General features: G+C 41.4%; 1 protein-coding gene across 5 annotated transcripts in view; it reads right to left on the minus strand.

Annotated features, from left to right (window-relative positions):
* Positions 1 to 25,295, minus strand: part of MRTFA (myocardin related transcription factor A) — a 156,148-nt gene that overhangs the window by 80,603 nt on the left and 50,250 nt on the right. Inside the window, exon 1 of one of the 5 annotated variants that reach the window (XM_072656226.1) lies at positions 8,697 to 8,897. The exons of the other annotated variants lie outside the window; for them this stretch is intronic. Coding sequence (XP_072512327.1) covers positions 8,697 to 8,826 — 130 coding nt within the window. The 5' untranslated portion in view covers positions 8,827 to 8,897. Of the gene's footprint in view, positions 1 to 8,696; positions 8,898 to 25,295 lie in introns of those variants that run through there. 5 annotated transcript variants of the gene reach the window in all.

A 25,295-nucleotide genomic window follows, 5' to 3' on the forward strand; every position in this document is an offset into this window, starting at 1 on the left:
AAGCATGGGAGCAAGCACACAGCCCTGTTTCACCCCACTGGTGACTGGGAAGGCACAAGAGCATTGTCCACTATCCAGAACCCAGGCAAACATGCCATCATGAAATTGATGTACAATATTGATGAACTTCTCTGGGCAACCAAATTTTGACATAATTTTTCATAAGCCATTATGACTAAAAGTGTCAAAGGCCTTGGTCAGATCTACGAATGTTCTGTACAGACCTCTGTTCTGCTCCTGGCATTTCTCCTGGAGTTGTCAGGCAGCAAACACCACATTGACTGTTCCTTGGCCCTTTCTGAAGGTCTCAGGTAGATGACCATCTTCCAGGTGAAAGATCAGCCTATTAAGGAGAGTTCTAGGAAGAATTTTGCCAGCAACGACTAAGAGAGAGACCCCCCCCCCCCCAGCGACTGTCGCAGGACAATCTATTCCCTTTACCTTTATAGAGATGGACAATGGAGATATCCATGAACTTCTGGGGGATGACCTTTCCCTTCTCTGTTTAGCCAATCAGGCAGGTGGAAGGTGTCAACAAATGATTACTATGTAGCAGACTGTGCTCAGGGTTGGGAACATAAACACAAACAATCAAAAAGACAGTCCTTGTGCTCCAAAAGCTTACATTTTAACTGGGAAGACAACACTGAATGCCGGGGAGCAGAAGAAACTGGGAGGAAAGTTTTGGAGAACTTAGTCTACATACAAGTACAGCTCAAAGAGGAGCGAAAGAGCCAACCAGGCCAGCTTGGACACTTTTCTTAAAATGGAGGTTCTTCCAGGGTGAGAAGACTGCTAGAGAAAGAAGCTGGGAGTGTCAGAAGCAGAGCCCAGAGAAAAATAAAAAACTAAACACATTTTTCTCAATTGCTTGAAAGGACTATGTGGTACTTTGGTATTTTTGTGTTCCCTGGTCTTTCTTGTACCTCCTGCATATGTTGTTTTGGTGCTGAACCTGGCTGGTGAATTCCCGATGCTTTTCCTAGAGTATCTTCCCACTGCTCCCCTGCGGTGTCTTAAGGATTTCATTCTGGAGTGGTTCCCGTTCCTCCTCGGGAAACTCTCCTTGGAATCTTAGGCCACAGTACTGTTCTTTGTCTTTCCCTGAATCTTTTGTAATCTGTGCTCCAAAAATGTAGAGGGCATATCAGACAAGGTCTAACTTCCATCTCCTTGCCTATGACAAAGTCTAAGATGAACTGGTCAGTCCTTTCTCATGGCTCACCCAGCCAATCCCTCCTTGGTGAGAATCAGGTCCAGGATAGAATTTCCCTCTCTAGTTCTTCCATTTCGAGGAAAGTAAAATTATTATTGAGACAGTTTCAGAAGCATTACTTGCTCTGCTCTCCATAGATGATCTAGATAACTAAAGTCTCCTGTCATTGTCATATTAAACTTCTCTCCTCTCTCTCTCATTCCTTCCCCCTCCCGCTCCCCCCCACCTCGATACAGAGAGAAATAGACAGAAATGTAGTTTTGGTACAGGAGACACCACTGTGTCTGCCTCCTTCTCTTGCCCAAACGTTCTCCACCATGGTCTCCCACATCTGATTCCTGGACTTGCTGCTATTTTATCTTCTTCATTCACAATGCTAATCATCGCTCCCACTGCCTCTTATCTCCTCTGTTTCTTTTTGTATAGGATATCCTAAGTCTTATCCCAACAAGGGCGGAAAGAAAGTAATACCACAGATTAAATTTGTATCCTTGGATTAATTAAGGTAGTTTGGGAGAGAGGTCACTAGTATTTGGGGGATAAGAAAGGGTTTCATGTCGATGTTCCTCTTCAAGGATGAGGGGGGTAAACTGAGGCAAATGTAAGGAGCAGATGCATTCTAGGGATGGAGAAAGGAAATGCAATGTGTGTGAGGAACACAAAGAAAGTCAGTTTGGATGGATGGATAAAATGTAGGAGGGGGCAGTAACATCCAACAAGGCTGGAAAAACAGATTGGGGTCAGACTGCATTAGGCTTTAAAAGCTAAACAAAGGAGTTACTATTTTATCCCAGAGGCAATAGCAAGCCTCTGGAGAGGAGTATGGTAATCACATGACTTTGACAGCAAGCACTGTGTAGGATGGACTGGAGTAGGGAAAGACTGGAGGCAGGGAGACGAATTAGAAGGCTACTGAAATAGCCTAGGCCAAAGGTTAATAGTTAAAGGTAAATGGAGAGAAGGGACTGAATACAAGAAACACTGTGGATGGTGACTAACTGAACGTGCAGAAGGAGGGAGCACAAGGTGGAAGAGTCAAAGATGATGCCAAGATAATAAACCAGGGAGACTAGAAGGATGGCAGTGCCTTTGACAGAAATGGATAAGGTTGGAAGAATGAACGGGTTAGTAAAGATGAGTTGAGATGTTTCCTGGATATCTGGTATGAAACATCCAAAAGGTAATTGTTGATACAGAAGTAAAGCTTAGGGAAGAGACTGGGGCTGGAGATAAGTACATTGTGTGTGCGTGCGTGCGTGTGTATGTGTGTGTACAAGCTCACGCATATGGGTGACAAGGGACTGATGCAGGTTCTGAGTCCTTCAGACACCTGCACTAGGCCTCACCTGTTGCAATCCACACAACGCACAGTGATGCATGCTGGAAGGTCCCTTTTCCCTCTTTGGAAGATGCACAGTTATTATGCTTTCCTGTGAGCTTACTGTATGGTGACAGGAAGACCTTTTTGGCTGAACATGGAGACAAAAAGTTTGAAATCCCTTTCCCAGTGATGAACAAAGCAAGACCTGGAGGGATCTGTGAGCAGAAAGCAAAACTGGCAGGGTCTCACAGCTCATGGCCTCCTGCAAGCAGCCTTTTTCCTTATCTAGCTGCCATGTACCCATAGACATATAGATAAATTTGTTTTATTTAATTTTTCCTTATCTTGAATGAATAGGGATCAAAGGTGGCATGGACCAGGCTACCACCTTGTCAACTTTGAAAGGTAGTAAAAGTCAGCAAATGGGGGCCAGACCTGAGATTGCCTGTAGCTGCTACAACTGAAACCAGGCAGTAATCAGCCCTAAGGATCAATCTGCTCGATCCACTTCAGCAATGAATCCAATGCAGCAACCTAGACGTCATGTCCTGAAAACCCAAGAGGTACTTGGTCCCAACCAGAAACGTACCTCATAGAAGTAATCATTTTAAGGGAGAGCTCACTAAATAGCAGAAAAAGTATACCCTGGTTTGGTATAGCTCAGGGGAAATTTTTGTAGATTGGGTCTTGATATGTCTTCTTAGTAATTATTCCTTTGTAAAAACTAATTGATTATGGTAGTAAAATTACAATGGGGCAGTAATTACAAGTTAGATGATAGTGAGGATGTGGTAACTGGTTAGTTGATATGGGAGAATCACTGGATGGAGGCTCATAATGCTAAACAATACCCGCAAGCTCTCCGGTGACTCCTAGAGCTCTGAGAAGCCCATCTGGCCATGCTCTGGGGAGCCAACCAGCTAATGAGAACAGGGCCTCAGAATGAGCACAGAGGGGAGAGTATTAACAGGGGACTTGACCGACAAGGGCTCAAGCCTTTGCACACATGTGGTATGGTCTGAAAGCTGCAATCCACATGGCAGCTTTGGGAGCCTAGCAGGACTCAGCACAGTACTTGGCACAAATAAGGCATTTCATAAACGCTAGCTGATCAACTGAGGATAGGGCCCAGAAGAGTAGCTGGGGCATATCCACAGTTACAGGAGTGACAGGCCAGAAAATGAGACTGAAGAGCAATCTGATGAGTAGGAGAACAAGGAGGGAGTCGTATCATGGAAACTCAGAGAGAAACAAGCATCTAAGAAGAGAGGGTGGTCAACAGTATCAAATGCAGCCTAAAGGCCAATGGCCAGCTGAGAAAACACCATCAGACACAGCATTTTAGAGATCAATGGGGAGGCAGGCAGAAGCCTGACTGCAAAGGACTGAGGACTGAGCGAGACCAGAGGAAACAGGGGGCAGCAAGTGGAGGCAAGCTTTTCCATGGAGCAGGGCTGACAAGGGTAGGACAGAAATAACAAGACAGAATGAGAGGATGGTAAGATCTAGTGGAGCTTATTTTGAGGAGGAGGAGAAGCTTGGGCCTGATTAAATGCAGGAAGGAAGGAATCAGCAGGTAAGGAGAGGTTAAAGCCTACAGAGTAGGGATGACTGGGGGGGATCATATCAAGGGGCTGCATACTTCCAGCAACTGAGTCTGAGTAGAGGGGCCCAGGCTTCTTTTTCTAGTCCCGAAAGCTTTGGTTTCTTCCTCTCAACATCCGTTCTTTCTTTCCCTTCAACATTTGGTATTTGGCATGGCTTACAGATATTTTTAAACCTCTCCATTTCCTAATTTCTCTTATGCCCATACTGTTTCATATTATTTTGTTATTTTTGTAAATGTTTTTAACTCCCCTACTCAACTGTGAGTTTGAAGAGGTAGGAATTTTATTTATTTTGATATACCCCTTGGAATCTAATAGTGGGATTTGTTAGGCATGGGGGTGCAGCCCTGCCAGGAAGGCTGAGACTGGGAGATAACTGAAGATAGTTCTGAATTGTGGTAGTGCTAAAGCTGAGTGTCCAGAGGGATATCAGGTGATTTAAGGAGGAGAGAACCAGCCCAGGCTGGAAAAGCAACAGGCTAAAACTTCCAGGCAATTGGTATTGGGAACAGATCCAAGAGTGGCTTCCAGCCTTGTATAGGAGGAAGGAAAAAAGGGGAAGGGAAAAAAAATGAAGGGATGGAAAGAAAGGAAGAGAAAGAGGTAGGGAGGGAGGAAGGAGAGAAAAAGGAAGGAAAAAATGAAGGAAGGAAGGGAGGGAGAGGGAAAGAGGAAGGAAGGGGAGGAGAGTGGGGAAATAGTGTTTTTGATTATTTGATTAGATTTGTTGAAATGAAAAGCATAAGACTTCTTAGAAGAGTCAGAAGGGGCCCTTTGCTCAGTATACTTCTCATTACATCGAGTGCTTTTTTCAGAACAAGGGTATTACCCTCAAGGAGTTCAGTTCTCTTACCTGACTCTCCAGCCTGTGTGTTATAGGTTTACCACATTTCTGCCTAGAAAAACAATCCAACCAGTTTTCCTGGACCCAGCAGTCCACCCTGAATCCACATTTAAAATAATTATACAGCCCGAGCATAATGGGGAAAACTGAATTTGGAGTGAGAGGACACAAGTTCAAATTTTAGCTCAGTTCTTTTTTATTCCCCATGTAATGTTAGTCAACAATCACTTCTTGCATGCTTTACATGCCAGTCATTGTGCTAAATAGTGGGGATAAAAACAACAAAAACGAGGCTCCTGCCCTCAAGAAGATCATGTCCTAATGGGGAGACACTAAGCCAACAAGGATTTATACATACAACATCCCCAGAGTAACTGGGAGGTGACTGAAAAGCGGAGGAGACCAATGGACTTCTTGAAGAGGGCAGGCCTGGGGCAGAGCCTGAGGAGGCCAGAGAAGGGAGGGGGTGAAGGGAGGAAGGGAGGCCAAAACCCTTCCAGTACAGGACCCAGAGGAGGTGGACAGGAGCAAGAGAAGCCTGGAAAAGCAGGCAAGGGCTGGCTCGTGCAAATCCCTTTACCTTCCTGAGTTTGTTTCTTCATCTGTAAATTGGGAATGGCAATACTTATGTCTCAGGGTTGTTGTAAGGATCAAATGAGATAATATTCATAAAACAAAACACTATAAGGCAAACCTTGAAGCCCTGTGTAAATACCAGCTACTATTATCTGTAAAATGGCAGGCAATTTCTTCCCACTTCTAATCTTATGCTTCTAAATGGCTGAAATTTCTTCCTCAAGCAAAAGGCATCTTTAATGTTACTGTCAGTTTCCTGGACACAAACATTTTCCCATGGTCAGAAGTAGGGAGTGTGACATCACTGAAAGAACAATGGATTCTGAGCCTGAGGCCCTAAGCTGGGACCCCAGGTCTGTCATTTACTGCCTTCATGATCTTGGGCGAGATCTCTGCACCTCCATTTTCTCAACTATAAAATGAGGAGGTTCAATTAGAGGCCCTCTAAGGTTCCTTCAGCTGTAGATCTGTGGTTGGATGCAGTTGTAAAACATTAGGTAATACTACGTGGTGGAAGGATGTACAAGTAAGTACACACGCCACTGCCCTCTTTTGAATAAAGAAACACTACCTGTGTGCACACTTCTGCCCCCCAGTGACGAGAGGTAAGACTACAATTACCAGGTCCAATGCCAACAAGAATTGGTAAAAGCTTGGCTCAGAATTCAGTTACATTCTGGAATGAAATCAAAGGCAAAAATCACCTTTGGATCATGGGAATTTCATATGAAATTTCTTTTCCCTTTTTATGACAGTTTATTATGAATTCAACTTTCAACATCAAGACTGTTAAAATATTCATTTAAAATACCTTTATGGGCCTCAGTTTCCTCCTCTGTAAAATATATGTAGTATCTATCTCACAAGACTGCTGTGAAGTGATTTGTAAACTACAAGGCCCTGCAGAAAAGTGAGTTACTACCATGATTAAAATTAACATCTAAACAGCTACATCAACTTATTACCTACCTCACAGGATCAAACGAGATAATAATTATAAAGCACTTAGCACAGTGCTTGGGATATATATATATATACACATATATACATAGTAAACCCTATGTGCATGTTAATTATCATTCATTTTTTCCATTCACATTAACTGTGACTACACAGCAAGCCACGGAATAAAAGCCAACACTGACGCTGTTCTTCTACTTCTTAGATTTTCCGTTGCCATTAATTACTGTATCATGCTATTCTACTATATTACTATACAACCATTTGTTCAGTCATTCTTGTTATTTAATAGATACTTAGTCTGTGTCCATTACTTTGCTATTATAAACACTACTACTATAAACACCTGCATACAGATTTTGAAAATACTTTGAAATGTTTTCAGTGTATAGTCTCAATGATGAGACTAGCGGATGGCTAGGTATTATTACTTCTATAACTCATCATATACCACCAGATCTCTCTCCAGAAAGTTCTGTCAATCTGCGAGGTCGTCTGAGTTTAACTGTCTTCCCCAAAACAACCACATACTGAGTTTTATAGTTTTTGCTTATCCTTAACAACCAACTTAACTTAATTGCCACCTTAAGTTTAAAGAGATTGTGTAAAAAATACAAATAAATCAATGTTGGAGCCTTTCAAACTCTTCTCCCTCCTGGATCTATCCACTGTCCAATACTGTCTATGCTAAAGTAAAATGTGGAAGACAACAGTTTGGGTGCCTTCCGCTTCCATAGGTTACTCCAACTGTCAACCAACACAATAAAGTGAAGGTCACCTTTGGCTTGCTTTTTCTCCAGGTACAATTAGCCCCAAGACGCTGATTTTTAAAGGAGAGGAAGAAAACAGAAATGTGAATAAAAGAACAAAAATTATATATAAGAAAATGAAAACTAATTAGAAGTGTCTCTAGTTTGGATTCCTGAAATGTGTAACTTTTTTGTTCCCTCCCCCAATCTTCTGTATGAAAGAATTAAGAGCACACCCAAAGTATGGATGTTTTCTTCCTCCCCCTCCCATTTCGTTACAAATACTGAGACTTTAAGTAAGAGGAGACAGAAAATCAGGTTTCTCTTTCAACTTTCAGAATACAATATGAAATTCTAGAACACTTCAAAAGAGAATTATCTCAGTGCTTATCTTAAGAGAGACTCAAACCTCATAAACATCATGAAAACAGCAAAAAATATAGCCAGTTTTCAAGGAAGTAACAGAAACGATTATTCTGTATCCGCTGAACAATAATACTACAAGTATATGGCGGAAAAAACTGACTGCCACTAACTAAACCATTTTTAAAAAGTTTTTTTTTTAAATCTCTTTCCCAGATGAACCCAGATCTAATCACATTTACAATACATCCACTCATGGCCAATTATATACACTCAAGAATTTTCTAAGAAATAACTTCAAATGTATGGGTTAATCCACATTTAATTCTTAGTGTGCATTACAGAAATTTGACCATCAGAAAACACACAGTTTCCAAGCTATAAAAAAAAAAAAGGATACTTTTCCTCTACTGGCGCTCCTTGGCCATCTTCCCTTCTCCAAACTTTAAGTTCATCTGAAAGTATTTTCTTTAAACTTAGGATCATCTTTTGCACTGAAGCCAAACATTATTACAAAGCTACAAAGAGAATTTCTTCATAAATTTAAAACTAAGAATGGCCAAGATTGCTGTATCCAGCCCTGGACCAGAACAAAGTGGCAGCACAAAGTACCTCCCCTCCCAGATTGTGGTGCTGGCCTGGAAACTGCCAACATTTCTAATCCTTGTTACTCCCCCTAAGCTGAAAGAGGCGGCACCTTGGTCCTTAAACTACTGTCCAAAACAACAGACAAGAATGTCCTGTTTCCCTAGGAGGCTCTTTCTCCCTGGTTCCTCCTCCTCAAAGCTGAGCAACCTCATGTGGGGAAGGTAAGGGCTAGTAAAGGGAGAAAGCATTTGGGCAATGTGAACCAACCATTAAATAGAGATAGATGGTGCATGCACATGTGTAGATAACAGGCACGTGTGTGTGTGTGTGTGTTTGCTATCATGCCTAGTTGCCCCGTGATCCTCACAACTTCAGAAAAGCTTGGAAGAAATAAGCAGCCAGACTCCAAGCTTGTATAAGGGCAGGGAAAAGGGGGCAGCATGCAGACGCAAAGAGGCTGAAATCTGCTAACCTTCCCGCAAACTGTGGTACGGTTCCTGGCATCCTGCTGAGTCAATGTCCTGCCCTTGCTTCAGCCCAATCCCTGAGAGTGGCAGGATTCCAGAGGCACACTGGAGGATATTCGTCTTTTCCTCCAGCATGCTGGAGGGGATTTCGGGCTCCAGAAGCAGATGCTGCAATAAGCCAGACTTCCCTCACTCCCTAAAAGAGGCTGTCTGCTTCTTATAAGAGCTCGGCTCACCATCACTTTCGAGGCTGCAGAGCACCAGGTTGGCAGCTGCCCATGCCTGATCCCATTTGGGGAAGGGGACCCTAAAGGGTGTGCTGTTCCTTCCAGTCAGGACTCAGACTAGGCAGAGACACCTCCCTCTTCCCCCCCAATTTCAGTAGCAAGCTCCGGGATGATCTCAATGAGTAGAGCTGTGCATACTGGAAGCAAGGAAGGGTCCCATAGAGAAGCTGCTCGCAGCAACCAAGCAACCTCATTCACCCAAAATAGTAAACACAGTTGGTTTCTCTGCTCAGAACTTCAAGACTTCTGCCAGACAGGCAGTATCACATGACTTGATTCACTGCTCCTCTTCCTACTTACTTCCCCGCCCCATCCCCATTTTGCAAGGGCAAAACTGGGATGCAGGTACTTTCGTGTCATTTTACATTTTTATTAATTTTGAAACCATTTCAAAATATTTACAACTAAATGATACCAAATGAAAAACTCTAGTAGAACATTTTACTCTTCCAGTCAAATCTCTTAAGCTATCCTATACCAGCTTCCTCTGATGGCCTTCAAAGCCTTTACTGATAAAGCCACTAAAAGGCAAGACAAATAACTTAGGTGTTTGTTCCTACTAATAAGATGGAAACCAGCAGTCTTGACTAGACTTTTCATTGTAGCAAAGAACCAGAGAGAAGAGAGATGTGCTGAGATTGCAGAATAGCTACAAAATTATGGGGTGTGAATGAAATAGAATATTATTGCATCCTAAGAAATGACAAACAGGAAGTCTTTGGAAAAGCATGGGAAGACCTATGCAAACTGATGCAGGGTGACATGAACAGAACCAGGTCAAAATCTTTCTACATACACAACATAAACAAACAACAAAAAAATACACTCAGTAACAATAAGACCCTTGAGAAGAGGCCACCTCTCCCTGCACAAATGGGTGACTGTGAGAGGGAAGTACTGCATCCACTGGCAGCAACAACTGATATATTCATTGGCTTTGTCAAATACTGCTTTTTTCTTTTCTCTTCTTGGAGGCAGCTGGTGCAGCAGACAGATCACTGACCTTGTCAGTCAGTATTTATTAAATGCTTATTATGGGCCAGGCACTGTGCTAAGCAAAAGACAGTTGCTGCCCTCAAGGAACTCACAACAAGGGAGACACAACAAAGCCAACAATTATAGACAAACAAACCACACACAAGATAAATAGGAAAAAGTTAGAAGAGAACGGCAGAGGAAAGGCAGGGACTCGCCTGAGCTCTCCCACATTCTCTTCCAAACAACTTTAAATAATGCCTCAAAATGAATAATGAAGTGCCAGAACCTACAAAGAATGGAGTGAATCAATTTTCTAGTCCAAGACAAATTAGAAGGTTGGCAGGAAAGGTCAGTCACACCAGTGTGAGAGTGGAGCACAGTCTAGCGCACCAGCAAACCAGAAGCAGGACTTGGGGGCACTGAATCAGCAGTGGCAGTTTCTAGAATTCTCAGTTACAACAGACAGTAAAGAGATGAGAGAACTGATCAAAAGAAGATTACATGGGGTCCTTTTGTTGGCACTGGATGCTTGCACTGCCCATACTCAGATCTGGGCTGAAGTCCTAGGTGGCAGTCTCAGGGTAAGGAAGAGCATTAGCACACCAGAGCTTATAGCTGCAGGAGAACAGGAACCCTGGTCATCATTCCAGGGTGGAAAAGAATGCTTATGGTTACTTACAGACCAAAGCATAGACCAGGAAAGTAGTAAACACACTTCCACTTGGATCATACCACATTGGAAAAACCAAAAACTTGCAGATTTCCACTAGCTCTGAAAACAGCCACACAAAAAACCTGAATTTTGGGACAATGCTCCTTCCACCACAGGAGCCCAACCTCAACATAAAAATTAAAAGACAAGAAACAGGCTGAAAAAATGACAAACAACAACAGCAAAGAATCCAACCATAAAGTTACTATGGTAACAGGGAAGATCAGAACACAAACTCAAAAGAATCCAAAGTTTTGAAGAAAAATGTGAATTGATCTCAATTCCAAAAAGAATTCCAAAACTCAAATAAGAGTGGTGGAGATAAAAATGGGAAAAGAAATGAGAGCGATGCAAGAAAATCATGAAAAATGAGTCAACAGCTTGCTAAAGGAGGCACAAAAAATACTAAAAAAACCAAAACAAACAAAAAAAACACACACACTTAAAAAAAAAGGATATGCCAAATGGGAAGAGGCACAAAAATCCATCGAAGAGAAAAACTCCTTAAAAAGAATTGGCCAAATGGAAAAATAAGGTACAAAAGCTAACTGAAAAAAAAAATTTCTTAGAAATTAGAATGTGGCAGACTCCATGAAACATCAAGAAGCAATTAAACAAAATCAAAGGATGAAAAAACAGAAGGAAATGTGAAATATCTCAGTGGAGGAAAAGTGATCAAAGAAAGATAATTTAAAAATTTTTGGACTACCTGAAAGCCATGATAAAAAAAAAAAAAAGAGCCTAGAAAACATCTTTCAAGAAATTATCAAGGCAAACTGCTCTGATAGTCTAGAACCAGAGGGTAAAACAGAAATGGAAAGTATCTACTAATCGTTTCCTGAAAGAGATCCCAACATGAAAACTCCCAAGAAAATTATAGCCAAATTCCAGAGGTCAAGAAGAAAATAATGCAAGCAGCCAGAAAGAAACAATTCGAATACTGTAAAGCCACAGTCAGGATAAAACAAGATTTAGCAGCTTCTACATTAAAGGATCAGAGGGCTTAGAATGTGATATTCTAGAAGGCAAAGAAGCTAGGGTTACAATCAAGAATCACCTACCCAGCAAAACGAAGTATAACTGGAGTGGAGGGGCGGGGGGGCCGTGCAAGGGAATGAAATAGAGAGGACTTTCAAGTATTCCCGATGAAAACACCAGAGCTGAATAGGAAATTTGACTTTCAAATATAAGACTCAAGAAAAACATGAAAAGAGAACTAGGAAAGAGAAATAATGAGGGATTCAATAAAGTTAAACTATTTACATTCCTACATGGGAAGAAGATACTTGAAACTCCTAAGAACTTTCTCATTATAGGGGCCATTAGAAGGAATATTCATAGGCAGAGGGCACAGATTGAAGTTGAATATGATATTTTAAAAAATAGAAGTTAAAGATGAGAAAGAGAAATGAGCTGGAAGAAGGGAAAAGGGAGATGGAGAATGGGGTAGATTATCTCACATGAAAGAGGTGCAAAATACCTTTTATAGTGGAGGGGAAGATGGGAAGGAGGATAGTGCTTGAACCTTATTCACATCATAACTGACTCAAAGAGGGAATAATATACACATGCAATTGAATATAGCAATCGATCTTATCCTATAAGAAAGTAGGAGGGGAAGGAACTGAAGAAGGGAAAACAAATCACGGAAGGCAGTAGTTAAGAAGCAAAATGCTTGAGAACGGACAGGGTAAAAGAAGAAAGGGATGGGGGGGAACAGGATGGAGGGAAATAGACAATAACATATGAAAAAATTTTTACAGTAAGTTTCTCTGATAAAGATCTCATATATATATATATATATATATATATATATATATATATATATATATATCCCAAAAAGATTTTTAAAAAAAGGAAAAGGACCTATTTGTACAAAAATATTTATAGCAGCTCTTTTTGTGGTGGCAAAAAATCAGAAATTGAGGGGATACTTACCCATCAATTGGTCAATGGATGATTAAGTTGTGGTATATGATTGTGATGAAATACTGCTGTGCTACAAGAAATGACGAGCAGGATGCTCTCACGAGCAGGATGCTCTAAGAAAACCCTGGAAAGACTGCCATGAAGTGATGCAAACTAAGATGGGCAGGACCAGAGTTAAACTGCAATACTGTATAATGATCAGCTGTGAAGGACATAGCTCTTCTCAGCAATACAATGATCCAAGAAAATTCCAAAGGATTCATGAGGAAAAATGCTATTCATCTCCAGAGAAGCAACTGATAGAGTCTGAATGCAGATTGAAGGATACTCTTTTAAAACTTTATTTTGCTTGGGTTGTTTTGTTTTGCTTTTTGGTCTGCATTTTCTTTCGTAACATGACTAATATGGAAATATGTTTTGCAAGTCTGAACATGTAAAACTTATATCAAATTGCCTGCCTTCCTTCTCAATGAGGGGAAACAGAAAGAAGGGAGGAAAAGAATTTGGAACTCAAATTTCTTTTAAAAAATGAATTTTAAAAATTGTTTTTACATGTAATTGGGTAAAAATAAAATATTAAAAAGAATGCTCTAAAATAGTAATAAAGAGAAAGAATTATGAGGGGTTGGGGAAGGCTTCCTGTAGAAGATGGGATTTTGTCTGGGACTTAAAGGAAGTCAGGAGGCAGAGACGGGAAGAGAGGGCATTCCAGAAATGGAAGACAGCCAGAAAAAAGGGCCAGAGTCAGAAGATGAGTATCTTGTTTGAGGAACAGCAAAGAGGCCACTGTTAATTGGATTGAAAAGTACATGGCAGGAAGGAAGATACAAGAGATCTGGGAAGGTAGAAAGGGCTAGGTTACGAAAGTTTTTAAAAAACCAATAGATTTTCTGTTTGATCTGAGGGGTGATAGGGAGCTATGACATGGTCAAACCTGAGGCTTTAGGAAAAAAAACCTCTTGCGTGGTTGAATGGACTGCAGCAGGGAGAGACTAGAGTCAGGCAGACCCACCAACATGGTATTACAATAGTCTGAGCATGAGGTGATAAAAGCCTGAAAAAGGAGGGTAAGCAGTAGTGTCAGAGAGAAGGGGGTAAATATGAGAGATGTTGCAAAGGTAAAATTGACAAACCTTGACAACAGATGGGGGAGAGAGGATGAGAGATAATGAAAAGTCCAAGATGATAACATGCAGATTGTGAGCATGATGAACTAAGAGAGTGTTAGAAGTCATCAGGTTAGGGCAGCACAAAGAAATGATAATTAGTGCCAGGAGAGCTAAGAAGCTCACCAAATGAGGTGGTATAGAGGGAGAAGAGAAGAGAGTCAGTACTACAGAAGGGTCAGATTACAGATAGCATAATCCTATAAAACATCATGCAAGAAAACACACCAGACATCTGACTAACCTGCAGACCATTTGTCATTTGGGAAATGAACAAAAATCTTTAGCATTTTAAGGCATGGGTTCCTAGAAAAGCTATAACACAAATTCAACTTTTGAACTGAGTTTCATGGTTCTAAGAACAATGGACTATTTACATACACACACAGAGCTCTTAAGAGGGACCCAAGTACTATTTTTCATTAAAAAATAATTATTCAGTGCTGCAAAGACTCTCACACTTAAATGTAGCATTAGCTCATTCTAGAATGTTTCGTTTCCTATGAAACAAATCTAGACAACACTCCAATTCCACTGATGAAATGTCTTCAGGATAGGATGAGCTAAGAATTATTTAACCTAACCAGAGGATGTTTAAGTGAAATAACAACCAACATTTATATAGCACTGAGTGAGTGCTTTATAATTTGTATCTCATTTGATCCTCACAACAACTCTGGGAAGTATGTGCTACTATTAAATCTATTTTACAAATGAGGAAACTGAGGCAAAGAAGAGCGAAGTGACCTGTCCAGAGTCACACAGCTAGTAAGTGTGTCTAAGTCAAATGTAAACTCAGGTCATCTTGACTCCAGGCCAACTGCTCCAACCACTGGATCATCTAGCTGCCCTCAGAAGGGCACAATGAAGTCCAAAATTCATTGTCTAACACTTTTTGTGGATGATGAGAATTAACAGGAGAAGCATCCTGCCACAGAGGCTAAGGATCCACTCTGAGTCAGGAAGACTCAGGCTCCTGTCTCTGCTATGCCCTGGTCATGTGATCCCAGACAAGGCACTTTACCTATCAGGGCTAATCTGCACCAAAGAACTACTAGTTTACCTCCTCCACTCCAACTAAGGGCTCATCTAAACTCCTCCCACTCCTTGCATATAAAATTCACATCTAATCCACAGGACTAGCTTTGCTCCTGGGAAAGTAAAGGTACAGGCTGTGGTTAGCACTGACCCGTGCACGGCAATGTCCTGGTTTCTTGGTTAGGAAGCGCTTGTATTTCCATTTGCACAAGGCCCCTACCGCTTACACTATAGCACAGAACAGTGAGGAACAGAGGATGACTGGTGTGTTCAGAGCTGAGATTCTCAGCTTCTTTTGTATCACAGATGCCTTTGGCAGTCTGGTGAAACCCAATTATGAAAATGATCTTTTAAAATGCATAAACTAAAGTATATAGTATTACAAAGGAAAGCAATTATAAATTTATGGACACAATTATAAAAAAAAAATTTAAGATGACAATTAAGACTCCTGATCCAGATCTTGCATTTAAATTACATTTTAATCAGGTTCAGGTTGATCCCACAGCCTATTTAAGCATGGGGCACATGACGGTACCCCCAAGAAGTAACTAAGCAACAATGCTTGGAATATTAGAAAACAACTGAATCAAGCTTAGCAGGCAATACACCATTCAGATCCAACTTTAAAATCTGGCTTATAACAGGCCTTTTAAAGATGCTTCCTACACAGTCCGCCTTTGACACCATTCCAGCCTGGAGGCAACTCTGGTCTTAAAGGCTTGGCCAATAGAGTGCAACCTCTGGTAGGCCCTGCTGAGCTGAAATGGCTTCCAGTGTAGGCACACTGAGAGAGAGACTGGAGCAGTCAGTCAACAGGCCTACATTAAGCATCTGCATATGCTGAGCACTGGAGATATAAAGGAAGGGGAAAGAGTCACTCTAGGAGCTCCCAAGACTAATGGGGAGAGAGCTGTATGCAAACAATATGCAGAAAAGACCAAATAAAGATAATTGTCAGAGGGAAGGCACTAGCACAAAGGGGAATTAGAAAAAACTTCTCAAAGGAGGGGAGATTTTAGCTCAGACCTCTTTGAAGGGAAGTTGGTTTGTGGGCACAAGGCAGAAGACCCAGCTTGGAAGTTAACATCAAATTGGCTGGAGGGGGATGAATTGTTCAATCACATCAGCTTTCAAAGGCCTTAGCCTTTGGCAGAGAAGTCTGGGGAAAGGAGAGCTCAGAGTCACTTCTGGATTTCCTCAGAAAATTCCCTAAATCAAGATCATCTCCAACCAGCTTTTGTCCCTTGCACATTTCTACCTCTTACCTGCATTGCTAATTTGGACTTCAGTTGTTTAGTGTCAGTCTAACAAGTTCCCAGAGGACAAGAATGACAATGACTTCATTTCTGTATCTTTTCTTCTCCTCCCATCTGCTCCATGTGTAATATGGTGTTCTGGATAATGGGTTTTCAATATGCTGTAAGTGATATTCACACAAGTCTACACAGAGAAAAAGTGAGACCTTGATGGTACATTCAAGGTTTAATTAATTAGAGGCTAACTAAAAGGGCCCATGGTTACCTATCTTCCAGATCTTTCTCTTGCCTTCTGTCATATGCTCAGCGAGTTATCAGACCCATAACATCGAGGGCAGCCTGCCTGGAGTACACGATGACAGCCATCAACCTATGGTCAACCACTGAGGCTTTGTTTCAACTGAACACAACACCTTAGTTGGGAGTCCCTAATTCAGAAACATTTTGGGGAAACAATATTTCCAGATCCTCCTCTACAGCTGTCAACACTTCTCAGATACCGACAATACATGTTTCAGGACTGAGGGCCCTTACTGCCACTTTACGGTCAAAGAAATTGTTTAAAAAAAAAGAGAAAGTTTTAAAGATAATACCTAAGGGCAGCTAGGAGGTGCAGTGGATAAACACTAGCCCAGGAGTCAGGAAGAAATGAGTTCAAATTTGACTTCAAACACTTACTAGTTGTGTGACCCTGGGCAAGTCATTTAATCCTGATTGCCTCCCCCTGCCAAAAAAACCCCCCAAAATAAAGATAATACCTAAAAATCTTTTTTCAACATTACTATTAAGTAGCTAGCCTATTTCATTAGTTATAGAAGCAAAAATACTGTACAATAAATAACTCAATACTCCAGAAGATGAATGATTTTATCAAGGTTCATATTTCTTCCAGAAAGCTAGATCACAACTCCTCCTAATACCTCAGTAAGTGATTTCATGAATTTTTGTGGCCCAAAGAAGTCACTTGCCAGCCAACCTTTCAGTGCTTCTCACTCCTTGGCTAGGCTGGCCCTCAGTCCAAAATAAACATTTTCCCATACTAACAGAGGCTCTCAAAGCCCACACTCCATGGACATTGCCTTCAAAAATCCCTGGTCAACCCCATGCCACAATGAGGCAGAAGAGTGAAGCAATATAAAATAAATTACAACCTATGTGCATGACTGCCTAAATTACTATTTGGATTTTGTAATGGCTTCTGGTCAAAAGCAATAAAGATCCAACCTGATTATTTTAATGAGTTATGACTAGTAGAGATTATGATCATCAGATGCCTCATTCCCTAACTGAAAGTGACTGTGGAATTGCACTATCTCAGAACTGGAAGAGACTTCAGTGATCACTTGATCTAAACCATACCTGAAAAAAATTCTCCATCCCTAACAGGTGGTCATCCAGTCTTTTTGAATAAATTACCCATCAGTCTTTCAGCAATTTCACCTTAATGGTAAATGTTTTACCTTATTAAATCAAAATATTCATACCACACAGAATTTTCCCCACACCCCAGTTCCTATGGAAAGACCCTACTGTTGAGCATTATGCACATTTCTAGGAAACTTCTAATATCCTGATATCAAAAGATCAGCTCACAGTCTGATAGAAAAATAAAGTAAAATCCCATGGAAGCAGCTGTGAACATCCTAAAGCCAACACGTTCTCAGTTGTTCCAGTCGTGACTGACTCTTCATGACCCCACTTGGGTTTGTCTTGGAAAAGATACTGGTGTGGTTTGCCATTTCCTTCCCCAGCTCATTTTACAGATGAGGAAGGTGAGGCAAACAGGGTTCAGTGACTTGCCCAGGTCAGATTATTAGCATGACTAAAATGATCAGGAAATTTAGAAGTATTCCTATAAGCAAAGAAATATCTAAAAGCCATAACTGCCAGACAATAAGCTCTATAAACTCCTTACAGGTAGTGAAAAAATTCTATTCAATCTTTTTATCCTCCCTCCCCAGCCCCACTCCCTCACTTGGTGTTCCACCCCAACCCATCTCTCAGCCAGCATCTAGCATGGGACCTTGAATACATAAGTTGAACATTTGTTTAGGTGAATTTATTAAATTTAAAAACTCTTTAAATGGTACACAGATACAAGCTAAAGAAGACGTCACTGTCTCTATCTAATGGGAGTTCAAAAGACAGTTAATGTTGATGTGGATAAATAGGGCTTGAATAAGTATTATAATCAACTCTACATTACTTCCACAGAAATAAGTACATACATATTTTGCCATGGTAACAGAAGAGGGAACTATGTGCCTCAAATATATTCTCACATATCCTCTTATACACATTTCCTTTAAGAAAATTTAGGGGAAAAGAAAAGAGGAATTTCGCTAAATGGTTTCCTAATGTAGCTTAATATACTAGGTTTTTCCCCTTTCTATCTTGAAAGGGTCTTATATCACAGAAACCTAGAAGTCCCAAGCTCACAGACCTAGAGATGGAAGGGACTGAGACCCAGAGAAGGTAAGTGTCTTGCTCAAATATGATCATCAATATGATGAAGCCATAGCCATACCTCCAAGCTTCAGCAGGCAAGAAGACCACAATATGGGACCAGAACAAAAGTGAAAAGTCTAGGGAGACTCTAGGAGAAGGAAAAGAAACTGTCCATCATTCGGCCAATGATGGCAGCTGGAGACAGGCATGGTTACTGGATCATGGTTACTAAGGTTCCAAAAGCAGTGAGTGACAGAAGGTCTTTGCTGAAGCATCTTACTCACAAATTTTACACCCAATGAATTTTTAAATCACCAATTCCTGATGAATCATACATAGAACTACCTTCTTCTATTTTTTCTTTTTTTTGGTTCCCAAGTTTCATTAGCTGGTGAAGAACATAATGTTCTTCTTCCTTCTAAGGATGATGTGCTGGGGTTTGGGGGGTTTTGTTTTTTAAGTAGGAGGAAGGAAGAAGGGATTGTCCAAGAAGCCCCTGCAGCTGACGGTCTCTGAGCAGTACAAAGCAGTTTTTGTACCTGTCTTTATGGTGTGCATGGTCATGCAAAAATCACACAAGATGATCAAGTTGGAATTGGAAGCCACCTCAGGGGCTACTAAGGCTAACACTCTCATTTACAGATAAGGAAAACAGTCACCTAGCTTTTCCTTGAAGACTTTTACCAAAGGGAAACCCATTCCCTTCAGAAGCAGCCTTGTCCACTTTCAGATAACACCAATTGTTAGGAAAGTTCTATCCTGAAGTTTCAATCTGTCTCTCTGCCCTCCTCCAAACATGTTTCCTCAGCGTCTTGCAGACACTACCAAGCTCTCCCCAAGTCTCCTCTTCTCCCTCTACTTCCTTCAGCCAATTCTCACACAGACTGAATTGGAAGACCCTTCACTCTCCTGATCACCCTCTCTTGTAACATGTCAATGTCCTCTCTAAAATGGGGCCCTAGAACTCAAAACTCTCAACATGTCTGAGAGAACAGAGCCAGGGCTCTCTCACCTCCTCAGGCCAGATATGGCTTCTTCATTTATCCTGCTCTCACTTTCCTGGCTGCCAAATTACACCATTGACTCATTCATGCTAAAGTTTCAATTCCACAAGCTCAGAACTTGTAGAGTTCTCTTGATGCATTTGTTTCTTAGAATACAATATTTTTCCAACATACCATTACCTTCATACCTCCAAGCCACCCCCCAGCCCTCCACTGTAACAACAAAAAAACCGGATGAACAAAATCTGGCAACATTAACAGCTGCCATGAACAGCAACACACACTATTTTATATTTCTCTGCTGAGAGAAATGTGTTTTATCCTGTCTCTAGGATCAAGACTCTTCATTCACTGAATTGAATTTGTCTGGCTGCCTTTAGTGTTGTGTTTATTTGCACACCCATTAGTTCCTGCAGGATATAGCTTGCCTGGACTTCATCAAACGCTGTCAGATCCTCTCCTATTATCTCCCTGCTTTGCCTGGGTCTCTCAACTACTTAGTAGCCATTTCTATTACATTCTTTCCAGTCCAAACATTGTTCTCCTTGAGAGGCGGAGGGGCATGGGGGGATGGGTGGGCTGGGGGGGTGGGAAGGAGACGGGGGAGGGGGGGGGTACAAGCACAAACAAAGTAAAAGCTGAGTAGTTTGTCCATGAACATTTCCTTATCCATCCTCTACAATAATCTGAGCTCTTCTCTTCATTACAGCTTAAAAGCAAAGTAAAAACCCACATCATTATTTGCTGTCCTTAGTATTCCTTGCTGGCCTCAGGACATCATGAAGACCCTAAAGCAAAATGTCATCCTCATGATGCCACTGGTCCCCTTTGAAAACAAAGAACTGAGAACAACAACATTTAAGATAGATCACGTAGTTGGAGTCAGGTTTAAAGCACCACCATTTATCTTCTAAATTCTCCCTGGCAATCATGATCCTATAACTTACAGGATGATGGAGGGGAAAGTATTACCGGTCTACTCTCCTTTCACCATCAGGACCCAGAATGAAGCTTTTAGCAGTACCATACTGCTGGTTTGGGAGACGACAAAATTCTTTCTCTTTCGACCTCAAGAACACCCTTTTGTGGTTTATAATTGAAAAAATCCCTGCCCTCAACCACTCAAGCAGTAGCTCTACTTCATAGCTCCTGTGAATACTATTTCCCCTCTACAGCAGTGACTTCAACATCCATGTGGATGAACCACCGACTAGACGGCAGTCCAAAATCAGATTTTTATTAATCCATCTTTCCTGGAAACGTCTGATTCTCAATAATGAATCTCTGCTACTTTTTACTCACCTCTATCTTCTATCATGTGCCATACCCTGAAGCCCATTTTCACAAGTCAGTGTTTTGCCTTAATGGGCCGGCCCTCCAACATCTCCAGTTGGGCACTGTTCTTCCTTCTCCCATTACTTTCTTCTCTCCCTCACCCTGACCACAGCTGCTGTCCACATGTCCTGAGACTTCCAGTCACTCAGCTCCTCTTACTTAGACAATTCATTCCCTACTCTTGATGAAGTCTCCTATGCCAGCCATCTCACTGCAGTCACTTTTATCCTTTTACCCTTTTATCACTTAGCCACAAAGTTTTGCTTTCTTGTTTTTGGGTTCAGATTGTGATTTCATTAGCTTAAATTAAGGTAGAAACTTGCTCCATCAATCCAGACCAGCAATTATTGGTAATCTCTAATCTTACAGACTTGCCTGGATCACTAAGATGTTAAATAACACACACAATTACATGATCACACATCTAGTATACTGTCAGAGGCAGGACGTGATCTGAATCCAAGATCCACAGGCTAGCCATGGCAACACTTTGCCACTCAGTTTGCTCATATTAAATACTTAATAAATGGCTCATGAATGTACCACACTACAAATGCTGGATCAATCAATTTCTATAACCCAATTTCTCTCCTCCAGCGCACCAAGATCAGATCTATTTCAAAAACACACCGCCATGTTTCGGCTCTCAACTTTATTGGACACTTCTTTTATTCAACATTTATCTATTCTCTATCACGGTCTCTACCACTGGTGTCTCTGCTCTGTTCTAGCTCTCAGTATTATGGACCTCTTAAGTCATCAACTACTTTACAGAAAAAAATGCAGGTCACTGGGAGGAAGCTCCTTCATCTACTTTCTTTGCCACAAATGAATTCTTTCTCATCCTGCATACCTGCAGTTCCAAATGAAGCTGCCTGTCGCCCCTTTCATCCATGCATTCATTGCTTTGTTCTTCCTAAAGATCTTGCTACCCCCGTCAGCACACACACAGACACACAGACACACAGACCACACACACATACACCACACAGACACACAGACACACACACACCACACACACACAGAGATACATACACACAGACACACACATACCACACACACACACAGATACATACACACAGACACACACGCACACAGACACCACACACACACACAAGACTGGAGATATATGGTCTGATCAGAGAACACTCACCTTCCCCGTGCCAAATCCAAGGCTGTCAGCCCCTGTACCTCTCCATAGCATTTTGCCATCCTTACTGAACTCCTCCTCTCTGACTGCCTCTCCAGCTCTCATGCCATCTCCTCAGCAATTTCTCTCCCTCTCTTCACCTCCACAAGGGGGCACTGTCTCCTAGGGGAGGGCTGAGACTACTCGGCTCTGTGACTATTCTTTTTTGGGGGGTCCAAACTTGTGATTTCATCAGTGTAGACAGTTCTAATTGAGGAAAAGCCTAGCAAGGTAGAGGTGATTGATTATTCAGCAATCTACAGTCTTTGGGAGTTGCTTGGGAAGTTGCCTAGGTTCACACCATTACACTGGGTCAGAAATGGGCCTTGGAGTCGTCTTCTTCATTGATGCTAGCTCACTATCTCTACTCTTGTCTTTCAACAATCACTCCCTCAACTACTCACTTCTCATCACTCTAAACATCAACTCTACGTTAATAACGCCCAAATCAAGTTCTCTGGCTCCTATTTCTTACTCCAAGCCCAACCCTGTGTTTTCAAACTACTACAAGACATCTTTAATTAACCCAGGTTTCCTATTATATGCAGTGGTCTAATGGCTAAACTTTCACTTCATCTTGCAAAGATCAAGCCTCCAAGTTACTTTCCCACAACTTTACTCCTTCACCCCTGTATGCTGGCCACCATGCCCTTCTCTATCTTACCAGAACTCTAGACTCAGCCCTAGATACTGGGCTGATAAATTAACTTTTATCTTGCCTGAAACCAGGCTTCCACACCACTTTCTGGCCATCTCCCCACCGTGAGAACTCCTCCCCATCTTTCCAGCTCCTCTCAATGCATTGTCTTCCCCTATTAGAATGTATCTTTGGAGCAGGGACTGTCTTACTTTCTTATGTTTATGTCACCAGCACTTAGCAAGGATACACTGCACACCTCTCCAATTAAAAAACAGAGCTGCATTTTCTTTTCCCTAGTACTAATGTAGACACTATAATCCTATAGCATTCACGTGCACTTTACTGTTCTTCTATTACTTCAGCACTGGGAAGGTGAGTGTTCTCTGATCAGACCATATAGCTCCAGTCTTGTGTTGTGTCAAAGAGGACACTAAGAAGCCAGAGAACATGCAAAAGACAGAGATCAGGATAGTGAGAAGCCTCAAGAACATGCCTATGGAAGGACTGATCGAAGGAATCACACATGTTTAAACTGGAAAAATCTCAGGGTAACATGACAGGTTTCTTCAAATCCCTGAAGGGTTGTCATGTGAGAGTTAGTATAAGTCTTGTTGCCCTTAGCCTCAAAGGGCAGATGTAGGGGCACACAAGCTATCTCAGAGAAGCAGACTGAAGCTTTATGGAAAATGAACACCCTGAACAATGGGAGCTTCCTTACCATGGAGAGGGCTGTCTACATTCCCTCTGGATCCAGAAAAGCCATTTGGGGGCTGTGCTGAAGAAACAGAACTAGGTGGCCTCAAAGGTCCCTCCCAACTCTTTACGAGTCCATGCCTGATGAGCAATGATATCTGCCAGGAGGCTACAGACCTCATGGTATGGACCTAACAATATTTCAATTCCAATGAGACATGAGGAATGTGGACACGGCAGAATGAAGAGGAAGGAAGGGGTCGTGGAAGTATCTTTAGAAAAGACACAGGCTTCTGAGAGCAAGCTAAGAGAGGCAGCTTCTTGTAACTGAGACAGAGATTGGAAGGCTTTTCACATAGACATCGGCGACTCTATGAGGGGATCTTTCCAACCTGTGGGCTGACTGTGGAAAGAGATATCTGCCCAGCCTTTCCCAAACTGAAGTAGAAGCCTTAGGAGAGATTTCCCCACACAATATTCACTTGGAAATAAGACCTGAATGCCTAGAGTATGTGTTTGGATTGTTTACTTAAACTGCTTTGAGACCGATTAAAAGTCTTACTTTGGAAATGCATGTTCTTTATTCAATCTGCTATACAAAGAAAATGAATTTAGATGACTTGCAAAGTGCCCAGCTAAGCAGAATGAGATGGGGACTGGAGGCAAACAAGGGAATTATCATCCATATATCTCACAATGAGCTCAGTTACACATGAGAAGACAGGTTTTCTCCTTCTCCTCCAACTCTTACCTCTAATAATCAATGGCGCTAAAGACCAACCTAGAGTAAATGTGGGCACATTCTAAAAAAAGCTTGCTGGCCCACATCTTTCCCAAATGTAAGATCATGTTGTTTTATTCTGTTTTTAAATCAAAATATCTCCATTTTCTGTTCTTGCATGGTAAAGATTCTGTTTGTTTAAACAGAGTACTTCAATGTCAAAAATAATTTCAAAGAATGATTTGCCAAGGAAAGTCCCCATGGACAATTTCATAGATAATCAACCCAGAGGACAATCCAGAGCTGAATATAATGCCAGATTCTCTCATCATCCACAAAGATTCTATCACTTCCTAAGGCTATTTTCCCTAAAAGAAATGCTTTAAATTGCTCAACTCTTCCACAGCTTACCTCCTATTCCTTATCCATCTACAAAGTAGAATCATTCAACCAAAGCTCTCTCATACCCACCACATAACTGCAAAACTGAGTTTTCTTGTCCAGTTTTGAATTACTTTTCTAAGCTTTCACCTAAAAGAATATCTGAATGCCTGAAAGTTATCTTCCGGGAGTTCCCTCAAATATCTTTAGGGGAGAATAAAAACAGATTTCTCTTGCATTTTTACAAAAACTTCCCCAACATCTTTCAGTTTTGGCAGGTCCTGACAAAATCCCCTTTCCTTATATACCCTTACAGGGAGGGGAATTTGGGTCAAGAACACTGCCAACTTCTAGTTGCCTTAGGCAAATTTCCAAACCCACATAAAGTCCATGAGGTTAAACATTTCTCAGTGACACAGTACTCCTTAGAGGGAGGAATAAGGAAAAGGTCCAAAAACCTATTCTTCCCAAAGTTAAAAAAAAAAAAAGCCAATTCAAGCCTATGTCTTGCTCCAGAGAAATAAGTGAAGCTAAACCACATTTTTTTTAACTCCCTCAATATCCCCACTACAAGCAAAAAAAAAGTTGGGAGGTGAGAAGAGACATAGTTGCAGACATTAAGATTAATCTAATCAGTAAATTAATTTCTGGAGCATAAACATAACGATTTCCAGTCAAGACCTAAGCGTGGGGGGGAAAAATCTATGATAAAGTGAAAGGACAGGAAGCAATTGGATAGAATAACCTGAAGTTGAAAAAATATGCCGGGGCAACAAGTTCAGCTCAGATAGCGGCTGGAAATCCACATCTGCATCACATTACCA

Source organism: Notamacropus eugenii, chromosome 3 (assembly GCF_028372415.1).
Source record: "Notamacropus eugenii isolate mMacEug1 chromosome 3, mMacEug1.pri_v2, whole genome shotgun sequence".
In the NCBI taxonomy this organism is placed as follows: Eukaryota; Metazoa; Chordata; class Mammalia; order Diprotodontia; family Macropodidae; genus Notamacropus; species Notamacropus eugenii.